The sequence below is a fragment of the Dermacentor albipictus genome, chromosome 1 (assembly GCF_038994185.2).
Source record: "Dermacentor albipictus isolate Rhodes 1998 colony chromosome 1, USDA_Dalb.pri_finalv2, whole genome shotgun sequence".
NCBI classification, from domain to species: Eukaryota; Metazoa; Arthropoda; class Arachnida; order Ixodida; family Ixodidae; genus Dermacentor; species Dermacentor albipictus.
Genome location: NC_091821.1, coordinates 311,222,902 through 311,236,148, shown reverse-complemented (window position 1 = coordinate 311,236,148; position 13,247 = coordinate 311,222,902). Strand labels below are relative to the sequence as shown.

General features: G+C 44.8%; 1 protein-coding gene across 1 annotated transcript in view; it reads left to right on the top strand.

The window, feature by feature from the left end:
- The window catches only part of LOC135905142 (late secretory pathway protein AVL9 homolog), a 60,851-nt gene that overhangs the window by 14,375 nt on the left and 33,229 nt on the right, over positions 1 to 13,247 (top strand). The window contains exons 4-7 of the mRNA XM_065436164.2: positions 6,685 to 6,913; positions 7,436 to 7,515; positions 7,776 to 7,845; positions 10,003 to 10,162. Coding sequence (XP_065292236.2) covers positions 6,685 to 6,913; positions 7,436 to 7,515; positions 7,776 to 7,845; positions 10,003 to 10,162 — 539 coding nt within the window. The remainder of the gene's footprint in view (positions 1 to 6,684; positions 6,914 to 7,435; positions 7,516 to 7,775; positions 7,846 to 10,002; positions 10,163 to 13,247) is intronic.

The window sequence follows — 13,247 nt, the reverse complement described above, 5'->3', positions numbered from 1 at the left end:
TCTCTCTGGGCAGCTTGCAGCGATGTGCCCTTGCTTTTTGCAATTGTAGCAGGTTAACGGTTTCCGTTTTTCAAAAAAACGCGTCGTATCATTTCGCTGTTTTGTTGCAAAAGCAATTTTCTCTGGGCAGTTCGCAGCGATGTGCCCTTGCTTTTTGCAATTGTAACATTTCCGTTTTTCGGGCTTTCCGGAAAACCCAACTCTCCCATCTGCCTTTTCTACGCGCACTGCCTTGCTGTGCAAGCTGCGGCGGGTGTAATACTCTTCCGCTAACTCTGCTGCCTTGTTTAGCTTAACCTCCTTTAGCCAATCTTGCAGCCAGAGCCTGACCTCCTCATCAATGCAACGGTAGAACTGCTCCAACGCGATGCATTCGACGATTTTGTCGCGGTCGTCGTAAACCTCTTCGCCCTTCAGCCATTCCACCAGGTCGGCTTTTAGACGAAACGCGAAGTCAACATTCGACTCCTTACCCTTTTTTGCATACCGGAACCTCTGCCGGAAAGCTTCGGGCGACAATTTGTACTTCCGCAGTAGCGCTTCCTTCACATCACTGTAGCTCTCAAACGCCTCTTTCGATAAGCAAGTTATTACGTCTGATGCCTCCCCAGGAAGCAACGCTAACAGATTCTGTGCCCAGAGGGATCGCTCAATGCTATTCCGTTCGCACACGTGCTCAAATTTCACGAGGTATTTGGCCATATCCTCTCCGACGACAAAGGGTGGAAGTTGATCGCGTATTCTTGGAACATTGGAAGTGAGACTAGGCGCTGGCGAGCTATTTCGGGTCTCCAACTCTTTCATTTTAAGCTCGTGCTCACGAATCTCTCTCCTTTCCTCCTTTTCCTCCTCGCGACGTTGCTGTTCTCTCCTTTCCTCCTTTTCCTCTTCGCGACGTTCCTGTTCTCTCCTTTCCTCCCTTTCCCGACGTTCATTGATACCCGCCAAGGCCTCTGCGGCTTCCTCAGCCGTTACGTCCCCAGTCCTCCCCAGGTAGCACAAAAGAGATACGTAACGTTTTCGTAGCGTTTATCCAAGACGATAAAAACGGGTTAAAGAAGACACGAATGAGAGAACTTCGGCGGGAAAACGTCGTATATCTCTGCTAATGTCCGGCTTAATTACTTTCTTGAGACGATCTAGAACAGGTCTGCAAGACGTATTCGAAAAGCTGGTCTAGAAATAGGATTGGGAAAGACACAAGTAATCCCTTTGGCAAAACTATTCGTAACCATTTTCTAAACGTTTTTAGGACGTTATCAAAAAGCTGGTCTAGAAGCGGTCTTGAAAGGTTTACGATCATCTGAAGGTAATTTTCGCGGGTGACGGGCGCGATCAGATATCGTTGTTCAAAACACGCGTTTAGTTTCGACTCACGCGACTGGCCTATGCCGCGCAGACGTCGTCAGCCGCACCCGTTGGCATGGCCTAGGCCAATCGCGTGAGGTGAAACTGATCGGGCGTTTCGAACAACGATCTCCAATCGCGCCCCAGATGAGTAGAAGCGTCGGTGTTGACTGTAAGAGCCATGGCGCAGTGCCAAGCACTGTTCCCCGCATGGCCGGCGTATCCTCTACCAAGTCCCACGAAAATAAGCCTGTTAGGAATAATGAATCCTTAATACCACCTTTAGTAAGCTACGATGCTTACAACCAAAATGGGAATGACATCCTGCAAAGAACAAATGGTCACGACTTGGCAGGCGGCAAGACCAAGCCCTTCATGCCAAAAGTGAATGAAATGAGAACATTGTGACCAAGCAAAAACACTTTATTAAAATGTAATGCTTATGCAAGCTTCGAACAAACTGCGTGAGAAATGCAAATAGAAGTAAAAGTACATCAACAATGACAAAAGTCGCAGAAAGGATTCGTAATGAACTCGAAAGCGAACATTCACTAGCACATAAACAAAATTCCAAGTACACATACAAAAATGAACAGAAGAACCTGGAGTGTACTAAAGTTTCTCATTTATCATAGTAAAGAGCACGTGCTATTAGATGGACTAGAGTTATGCAGAAGTGACATTTGGAGCGAATGGAAGTAGACTGAAAAATGCAAGAGTATGAGTGGGATGGTAACTGCCTCCAAGCAATGTTACCAATCAGCTAGAAGCTTGAAAAGAGCACAAAAAGAAATACCACCGCATACCATCATAAAATAATCCTGTGACAGAAATAAAAAAATGGGAACAATGCAAAATTGGAAATATCGCCTTTAGGATATATCAAAGAAGGTAATGGCGAGAAAAATAACCATGCAACAAAAAAGCAATAAAGTGAAATTAGTACAGAATACTTAAACGGGGGATTCAGTGTAACAAGTGAACACTACTGTAGTACAGCGAACGATGAGACAGTAATGCTGCATCTTGCCACTCCAGAACGTGAGAAATGAATATGCAAGCCTCATATTAGTAACTTACATAAACATGGAAATAAACTGGAATGCACTGGAAGCTGCATTTGTGTAACAAAGGAAGCAATGCTCGTAATAAATAGTAAGTGTTTTATCTAAAAAACCCTGTACAAGAGGCAAAGTTGTACCTCTCTGGCAAAGACAAAGTTGCAACGAATAATTCGCAAACTAGCAAATACATTAATTAGCACACTGACATGTCACACTTTGCGCACATCTTCAGTCTCCTAAAGTAAAAAAAAAGCACTCTGAATGAGAAAAACGTTTAACACATGTAGCCCAGAGCAAATTCTTTGCCAGTTCACCCACACTTTCACATCCAAAAACATTTGCCACAAAGTTCAGGCATAGTTCCACTGATGTTTACCAATTCACCCCCACTTTCACGTCCAAAAATATTTGGCACACAGTCGAGGCAGAGCTTCATAGATAAACAGCTTGAGCGCACCCTACTGATTATTCTGCAGTCCCGCTGGAAATAGAACTGCCGCACAAGCTGGTAGTGGTTTAAATGTAGACACACTTGCTGCCCTGGACAGGTATGCTCAGATATCTGAACTGGTGCTCCGTTTTGTCGAAGTAGACACATTGATGCACTACGCTGGTAGTTGAAATGTTTTGAATGCACAAGTATTGGCTTCACCAGAAAGACTTGCCCACATACCACCACTGGCATATATATGCACTTGCTCTTCACTCAGTAGCATTGAACTTAAAGTGTTCCCTATGTAGGAGCCATGTGTAAAACCGGCGTCACGCGACCATTCTCGATCGCCATCACGCCCGATCCGGATCGAAATTATCGATGCGACTGGCTCACTGTCGTAGCTTGCGCAGAGGAGCCAATCACGACCGAGAAATTCGATTTGTAACGGATTGGATAGCGGTTAAAAGAGCCCCATGTGAAACCGGTATCGAATAATGCACAGGCGTACGCTAGGAAAATGTGTTGCACAAGGACAAAGAACTGCGGCATGCCCTGCTATGCGAAGCGCACGAACAGAACACATATAAAAAAAAACCGCGCGAGCGCTTCGCAAACTCCACGCGCACACATTGCACCCGCACGAACTCGGCAGGCCGCCGACTAATTAAAGCGCGAAGGGCGCACAGCGTACATTCCGACACATGTCCCAAACGGCAAACAATCGTACTACCTGAAGCATACTCGACTCACGTACGCAGTATCCACAAGCGAGTTATGCAGCGTACATGCTGTATCCATTCGCCAAGTAGTAAAATTGATAACAAGCACAAAGCTACAAGGGACTCAATACATTAATACCATTTGAGGCGTCAAATAAAATAGAGTTGGGCCGTTTCATATATTGGACACAATATATGGACACACGTGGTACCCCGTAAGACCATGAAATACCGCTCACGTGGGTAAAGGGGGCGAAAACACAATTGAGAACCTGAAGCGTAAACGATAAAAGCACGGTATATATGGTGCACGCAAAATTCTGTCAGTGCGCTGTAGCGCGAGGGAAGAAAATAGGGCGAGCGCTTGACCTCACCTTTTGGGATACCGTACTAGTACTGAATCATAAAAAAAAGCCTGTTTGAACCAGTTATCTTGTCTGCAACACTCTTGCTAAACGGGAGACTAAAATACCACGATGACGGCTCTATTGCGATTGGCAAGGTGCGCACAGACAGCAATTTTGCCATCTTTCTTCGCATTCTGCAAAATGCTTTCTTGTTAGGATCACGCATAGCGGCCGATCCCGACGCTAGGGACACACAGGCACGATTTCTTCCCTCTAACTTTCGTCCTTATACTGCCCTTAACGCCTGAATTACAGCGTCAGTGAAAAGGCGCCTCAAATAACATGACAATGAACTTGAAGAGCTGATTAGTGCCCTCCACTCGGCGCCCTGCAATTGAAAACACTACTGAATTCGAAATTAAAACTACACAAACAGATCGCACAACCCAAACTAATCACAGAATGTCGTTTTCTTGACGGCAAAACACTGCAACACTTACATGACAAAGGGCAGCGGCAGCACATTCAGAACAGCCGCAAACATACCACAGCGCAATGCAAGTGCGAAAACGCAACTATGCCAGGCTTCACGAATAACGCGGCCGCCATGGTCCGATAACAATTGAAAACACTACTGATTTCCGAATTAAAACCACACAAACAATTTCGCACAACCCAAACTAATCACAGAATATCGTTTTCGTGACAGCAAAACACTGCAACACTTACATAGCAAAGGGCAGCGGCAGCACATTCAGAACAGCCGCAAACACACCACAGCGCAATGCGAGTGCGGGAACGCGACGACGCCATGACGACGCGACTATGCCCGGCTCGCCCGGCATCACGAATCACGTGGCCACCTTGGTCACATGATAACTAAAGAGATAGAGCGAGTCATATGAAGTCGTTTTCAAAACGTATTCACCCCTCGTTTTTAAGCTGCCTGGCTTCCAACGTTATCCAAACGTATTCACCCCTCGTTTTTAAGCTATCTTGTTTGGAACGTCTTTGATGCGTCGATTTTGGTCAAAAATCCGTTTCAGACGTTGAATCCCTTAATACGACGTTTTCAAGACTTTGTGTGCTACCTGGGTCATGACCTCAAGGATCGCATTCTTTCTTTTGGTTGAGCCCAACTCAATGCCCAACTCCTCACAAATTTCGAGAAGTTCCTTCACCTTGTACTTCTCCATCGTTCACACTGTCCTCCTGCTGTTTACCCTTTTTGAATATACCTGCCGTACGCTACTATAACACTACTAGTAAGACATATGCAAGTATATCACACACTGCCCTGTTTACCCCCTCAGCATCCCCTGGTTTTCAAAACACTCTTACTAGGCTTGAAACACACAAGGTTATCACAATGCAACACCAAATCCTTCCCTAAGCTACTGTAACCTGTGTCAAAGAAAGTCTGGTGTTTGAGGTAAACTTCAGGCACTCACCGCGCCGAGGTAGCTGATGCCGGTCAATCCCGTCGCTGCCATCCACTGTTACGACTTTGTACCGCTGCACCACTATTACGACTTTGTGGTCCCGTAGCGCTCGTCACCCGTTTCGTGACAGAGCGTTGGTAGCGAAGACTCCGAGCCAGGCGTCGATGAGAATAACGAAAGGGATTTTATACATTATATACAGGTCATTGTACAGGACAAGATCGGATCGGCACTGGGGCCGAGAGCTCACACAAACGCGACTGTTCCCGCACGGCGACGTCCGGCGAAAACGCGTGACACATCTCACCCCAGTCGGGAGCGACACTGTCTCCCGGTGGGTCGGCGGATCCTGTTTTTCAGGCAGCGCGTCGCTGCTTTTATAATCCCCGAGGAACCATTGTCACTCAAACGGCCCAATACAAAGTCAGCACACGACGGTCGTCCGAGGGGTCCAACCAGCGACCGCGCTGGCCACCCGGTTCAAAGTTCGCGCGCGCGGAGACCTCCATGCAAAAGGAGGTGCGGCGCCGGGCTGTCTGGCACACGCTGACACGTCTAAACACATCGCCTGCCGATGCTTCTCCCGCAGGACACCGCTGCCTCACGGCTCAGCATCTTGACTTGTGAAGGGAGAATTAGGGCGCTCGCAGGATAGATTCTGCATCTTGCAGATTCGGAATCCGGGCTTGTGGTACTGGCACAACAGAACCAAGGAGTTTATATACCAACTGGGAACCAAACATCTCAGGAAATCTCGATTCTTGCTCCGTGATGTCCCTGCAAGAGGTCATATGTTGAGCCACCACTGTGGCTTCATGGAGTGTTGAATTGCTAAGGCTGGCTGCATGACGTAATGCTCCCTCTTATTTTTTCCTTTCTTCATGACAACAAGGATGATTTCATCACCATTGTGTTTCGTCGGTTGCAACGTTGTAAAAGACAGCAACAAACTAAAGCTAGCGGCATCATAGTATGCTTATTTCTGCATTTGAAGGCAGGTTAAACTTGTAAATGCATTTTTATCTTTCTATTATTAACCCGAAATTGCTCACTTCAGAAGACCCTTTTATCAACATCATCAGGCCAAATGTCATTAAATTTGGACATGTGGCAGCTTCGCCAAAAAAAAATGTCCTTCAAGAATGTAAGACCTTTAATTACTGAATGCCACATTCTGTGCCCATGTGGCACGGGTATTAGTCTTGTTTTATGTGGTCAGTATAATTTTTCTTACCTGTACGTGACAATGGCTTATTGTGATCAGACCAAATGCTATCAGGTTTAACTAATGTGGAAGCTGACATACCTTTTCCATTTTCATGCGCACAGATGCTACTGCGGCGAGGTTCAGACGTGACACGCAGCTCTGTGCAGAAGAGTGTATGTGTGCTGAGCCGATTGCCACTGTACGGAGTTATACAAGCCAAGTTGCAGCTGGTAACTCATGCTTACTTTGAAGAGCGAGACTTTAGCCAGGTGGCGCTCCTCAAGGAAACGTACCAAAACTTGAATGCCCTGCTCTCGTCCGACATGATGCATGGGGGACAGCCCTACCTGGGTAAGGCACATGCCACTTGGCGTGACTTGCTTCATGCTGCTTGTGTTAGGAAGGCTAGTGGTATGCATTATATGAGTTGGTAGCAGTGAGTGCTCCAAACAATCAGTAAAGCAATGTTCATTCATAGTCCATGGCCACTAATATGATTAATGATTGTATTGTTTGGTATCGATCAGAATATGCATGAGTATCTTGTGAAAGCTTAGGAAATGGATTTAACTATATTTGAAGCTTAGAACGACAGAAAGCTGAACTCGTTGGTAAGGAATCGTAATGCAAAGAAGGGGTAAGGCGTGCAGACACAGACACAAGAGAAGAGAAGTGGACAACACGAACGCCAGCGTTCATGTTGTCCACTTCTCTTCTCTTGTGCCTGTGTCTGCACGCCTTACCCCTTTTTTGCATTAACTATATTTGTTGGGCAATTTATGTTCTGTATGCTAAAACATGCATGCATGAAATAACTCACAATTTTTTTTTTTTATATCAGCATATTGCTGTAACCGTGTGTATTTTCTGCAGGACTGTCCTCACGTGACCTGATTTTGCATTTCAAGCACAAGGCTGTTCTGCTCTTCAAGCTGCTCCTTTTGGAACGTAAGGTGAGTTGACGGGAAGCCGAGTACATTTGCCAGAACACTTACTTAGAGTGTGGAAACAGTGTGCTGCAAAGCAGCTTTACAGCAAAAACGACCACTACAATTGCAGTATGCAGAAGACACAAAGAGAAAACATTAAGTCTCAGTGGGTGAGCTACACCTGCTGCAAGAAGGTTGTGTTGCAGGATCACATGCTGGCTAGCCATTCTCACCATTTTAGGTAGTATACATAATGCTGTCAATGTTTTCTTTTTGTTATTCAGGTGCTTTTTTACAAGACGCCTGTCAAAGATCTCTGCTCCACTATTCTCACTCTCTGTTCTCTGTTTCCTGGTGAGTGTTCATTGTACAATGTATAGTTAAGACTTTAAATTCTAGTGTTGCTTGTAGTCATTGTCACATTTACTTTCGCTAATTAAGCTGTTTGAGTCATACTGCCACATCTGTGTGGTCTTGCTTCTGACCGAAGATCTCTTTCTGTAAAGTGTTGTCTTTAACATGTTACCACTCTTGCATGAGACTTGTTTGCTGGATCGGAAGCATTCTGAATGTCTTGACGCGGTAGAGAGTTCAGCCCATCATTATCAGACTGTGCACACCTCAATGCAAGCACTATATGCAGCCTTGTAATTTATGATGAATGTATGTAATAAGTAATAGCCAGACTTAAGCAGTATGATTTGATTCGACCATGACCGATGATGCAATGATGGTGTTGCTTTGCAACCTGTGCACAGATTTGCTTAATAAATAGTTCTGCACTGCTCAATAATTTTTTTTTTTTGTGCTTCAGCTTGTGCACTGTTGCAGCTCGCTGAAAGTGCTATGACAGTGTTCCTCAGCGATTCCCTGAATGTTTTGCAAAAAGTTAGAGAGAAGAGCTGTGTATACTGAACCACCTGTGAACCTGGGGATGGGCATTTTGTATCCTGAACATACTGCTTATCTTACGTTCAGTTATGGGCCATCAGCATGGTGAGGCCTGCTAGTTTCAACATTGTTTTTCATAAATTGTAAATGGGAATAGAAATTAGCACTGAAATGAGATTAAGTCCTGAATTCAGTTATAGACTGGGCTGCAGTATTACATTGCTACTTTGCACTGCTTGTTTTCAAGAAATTAAGATTATTTGATTATTTTATATGGATGATCATTAAGGTATGCTTTGTTTGGTTTCTGAAGCAAATTGTGCAAAATTTTTTATTACATGGGAATGTAGGTGACAGTGTTTGAACTCACTAATGAATGAGCTAACTTGTAGTATGGATATTTTAAATATAAAAATAATTTTAACATTCTGGATAAAAATTTTAAATATTGTCTGAAGTACACTGTTGAAGGCTTACTGTTTTCTTAGATTTGCAATATGAAATAAATGCAATTATATTTTGGGAAGGGGCTGGTAAATAATCAATATAGAACTTGAATAAAGTTATATGAGTAAATTAAACAATTCAGTAGTAGTCCTTTTTTCTAAAAGCAGCAGACATTGAATTAACTGTTTTAAAAGGAAAATACAAACACCATTTAATTTAAACTGTAGACTGTGTAGAAAGCTAAACTGTTGCTAATATGAAAGGCATGTTTTCTTGTAATCCCTTCTCAGCATTTGTCATGCTGCAGCTTTTATTGCTTTAACACAGCATTATGGAGAGGAAATACACGAGAATAATAGCAAGTGTTGTGTTAAAAAAAAAGAACTTAGGTACAGGCACAAATACTTTTAACGAAAAAGCACTTGGCAAAGGGCTGTCCTTTTTGATATCACAACAACTGAGTGACCATATGTGACATGAAAAATGGGCATGGTGCAATGGTGCAAGCCACTGAGAGAGGAGAACTTGTAGGCGGCATCTGGTGCTTAGTAATGTAAATTTGCAGCATTATACTTCAAATGGACAGTCGTGTTCTTTGTCCACCAGGTGATGCCGCTGATAAGTATTAGCCACTGGATGAGAAGGGCTTCAAGTTGTGGAGTGCACTTAAAGTTTGCCGCTTATTCCAACTTAGGGTGTCGTTTGCCCATGCCTAGGAGTGGCAAACATTGCTTGCTCCATGCCTTTTAAGTAAACAACCTGGGAATGTACAGAGCATCCTGTGAGTTTGTTCTGTGTGGCTTTTGTAACTTGTGATGAACAGTGTTGTAAAACAATGGATGTTGTTGGAGCCAATGTTTCCACAAGTTGACTTGTCATATCAGGACAGCAGGTGTTTTCATTAGCAGCCCTTATGTATATGCATAGCTCACTCTTCCTTAACCTCAATGAGGGAGGTAGAGAAGAACAAGCTGGTACATAGAGTAAGGCAAGGGAATTCAAGATGTTCAGAAAAAAAAAAAAAGAAGGGTGCGTTAGGTTGTGCTAGTGGGATAAAAGTTAGGTATACTGCTGCTGGTGCTTACAAGAAATAGGGGGTGGGGGGACAGAAAAGGACCTACACATGTAACCAGGCATCATCAGTCTTGCTCTCTGTCATGTATGTGTGTGCAGGCATGCTGGAGCAAGGTCTGGAGGAATGCGCCTGCACAGCCGGCCTGCGGCAACTGAGCTCTGAGCTGCATCCCGAACATGATTTCCTTGAAGTCCACTTGAGTCACTCACCTAGTGAGCTGAAGCAGAGCCTGGACACGCTTGCCTCGGAGAAGAACAGGCATGGTTGAGACTGCTTTTCTTCATCAGGCTTTTTATCAGCTTCATTTCTATTTGTTTATTTGCTTGTGTCGAAAATTTGTGCTGCACAACTGAGACTCAATGTGTAGTTGCTGTAGATAACTTGCTTGGTAACATTTCTTCTTCAATGCACCTGTAACCTTGTATACTTTACAATTTCAAAATGTTCTGAAGAACAATTTCTTTAGGTGGCTCACACTGAACCAGATTCTGATGCACTCTATTTGCCAAGCCCAGGCCACCTGATCCATCTTCAGATCAGGTCTAGGAAATGTTCAGGGTGCCTACCAACCGGGAAAACCGGGAATTCTCAGGGATTTTGAATAGCCTGGAAAAACTCGGGGAAAACTCAGGGAATTTGTGCCTCTATCAGGGAAACTTATCTGTAATTTTACTGAAAGGGAACGAAAGTCGCAGTGATGCTGGCTCGCATAAAGTGCAATAACTAAATTACAAGGGTGAACGGTTATCGTATTAGCTCGCAAAAACAGTCAGATATGGGTTTTTGTTTACTTGTATTCAACATCCAGCTTTGTGAACACAGGCAGGAATAACTAGACAAGAAATTTTCACTCACAAAACGCTGCTTTAAGGCTGCTTTTCACAACGCGTCGATGTAAAGAACTTGGGTCGCGCAACACCAGGAAGATTTTTTTTCTCGACACAATGGCTTGTTCAAGCGGTCCAGGTAACAACTTGCAGAGAGCACCACACCGTATAAAAGGTCATGGTACCCGTTCAAAGCGGTTGAATTAATAGAATAGCAAAAAGGAAGCATGGTCACTTGTCTTTATAACACCGTCGCGGTAAAACTAAAACCACAGCTCGTGAAACTAAAACCACAGCTTGTGTGGTTGGCTTTGAAGTCACGAAGTTTGCATGCAAAGGCCTTCAACAGTCACAGATGTCGACGTGCACACTTTTATGCCGCAGCACACAAGATGGCCAGCATTTAGGACTTTCTCGCCTTTAAGCAGGCTTCGTATCCTGCGTTCTGCTCGCCCAATGTGAACCATTACGCAGGCTAACGACTGCGGGCGTGTAAACTGAAGCGACACTTGAACATGACGACATGAGACAACATGTCACTGAGCAAGACGACCGCAGCACTGCACTGACTGCTCTAGTTCTTAATCACTCAGACAGCCATGTTGGATTTAAGGTGGTGCCCCCTATAGGCCGTGAAAGTTGCGAATACACACATGCACCAGCCATCTCCTGTCACAGTACGAGCACCTATATGCCTAATAAGTGTACTGGCAGGCTTTCAGAGCTTTTTCGTGCATGTCTGTGGCGATTTGAGCCCTTAAGGACTATAAAAGACATGCATTCATTTTTTCGGCCGTTTTTGCGCCCTCTATGAAGTCCGAAAAATCGTACGCTGACTGTACTGTTCAAGAGGATGCTTCAAATAGTCCGTGTGGCGAACGCGCAGCCGAAGGAGAACAAGAAGACATAGGACATATGCATTGAGCAATGAACGGGAAAGGAAGCATGCCGTCGCTTTTTTGAAGGAGCCTGCACTCTAAAAGCAAAGTGTTGGCTAACGCCGAAATGCAGGTGTCCCTCATCCAAGCAAAAAACTCTTTAAGAACAGTGAAACGCAACACTGAGGTGTTTAGCACGGGCTGAGAGTATATCAGGACAGTTGAGGTTGACTTACCAGCTGTTGCGAGAGAATCTCATTTTTGATAAAGTTCAGCCTCATACCATTTAGCTTGCTATCAGTTGATAGAAATAGCTCGTATTTGAGAATGTTCGACTCAATTTGCAACGGGTTTTACTATTTCTTTCTAAGATATTTTATTCGCTGTGCATTTTACTAACCCCTCCCTTCTGTTTTCTTTTTGGATAAAGTAAACACTACCCCTTACTATTCAAACTGGATTACGTTGTTTTTTATTTTTTGACATGCTTACTAGAGAGTGGCACCATTGGGTGACATGATGTAGGGAGCCCGTCATGACATAAAACAAAGTTCTAAGTCACTCAGGTAATATTGCAAAGGCACTCAGGGAAAACCTGGAAAACTCGGGGAATTTGGAATTGTCTACTTGGTAAACACTCTGAAAGTTAAGCCATGGTATTTAGCTATTGGGCTTGTCAAGCTGCCCCATGAACTTAACTGTAGCCTAGGAATCCAGGCTGTGTAAAAACCTGTACAAGTTTAACTGTAAGAAATGGCAGGAGCACTTTGAATGTTGCTTAACTGTTATATTGAAAACTGCTGCAGCTCTTATCACTTTAGCAGGGAAATTTTGTTCAACTGCTGTGATACAAGTTCTTTAATTGTTGCAAACGGTTCCCTGAGGCGGAGCCTCGGAGAACCCAATTGAGGATAAAGCCATTTGTTGCAAAACGTACACCAAACTTTTTATGCAACTAGTGTGGAGAGAAACACATAAAATAAATATTCAATGAAACATTCACAACAACAAATAACGTACAATCAGAGCTATGAAAGTACTACCGCCACTTGAGTTAGGGGCAGACTATGAATGTGAGCGCATGCAACAGTTCGACGCGGAGGGGCGGAGACGAGGCGGTGAAAGAAGTGGCGTTGGTCGCACCACAGCGTTGATGTTCTTGATGGATGAGCCAACGGCCAGAGCATAGCAGCTCTGGCTTGGAGAGAGGACGCAGGCGACTCGGCGGCACGGGAAGATGGAGGTGGCATTCTGGTCAGGCAGCTGGGCACAAACTTGGGCCCGTAGCCTGACTGCTCGCACTCTGTCCGCGGGCACAGAAGTTCGCTGGCCTTGGGTAGCAGTCCGTGCTTGGGAAGAGCAGCGACACCTGAGAACAGGTTGGCAGGATGCAGTGGTTGGATGAAGTCCTGGAGGCTCGGGTCCGAAACCCAGCAGCCTGTCTTCAGCTCCTGGTCCAGTGGCCGCTCTTCACCCTTGCATCACTTTCTGGAACTCTCCCTCTCTTCTGCCAGTGCGCCTCACTTTTCTGCCCCTTTGGTCCATTCATCTCTTCTAGATTGGGGATCCTTGGGTCTCGGTGTTCACCGACAATCGACCCCTGGAAGCTCTGTGGACTTCCCGATTGGATCACTTTCC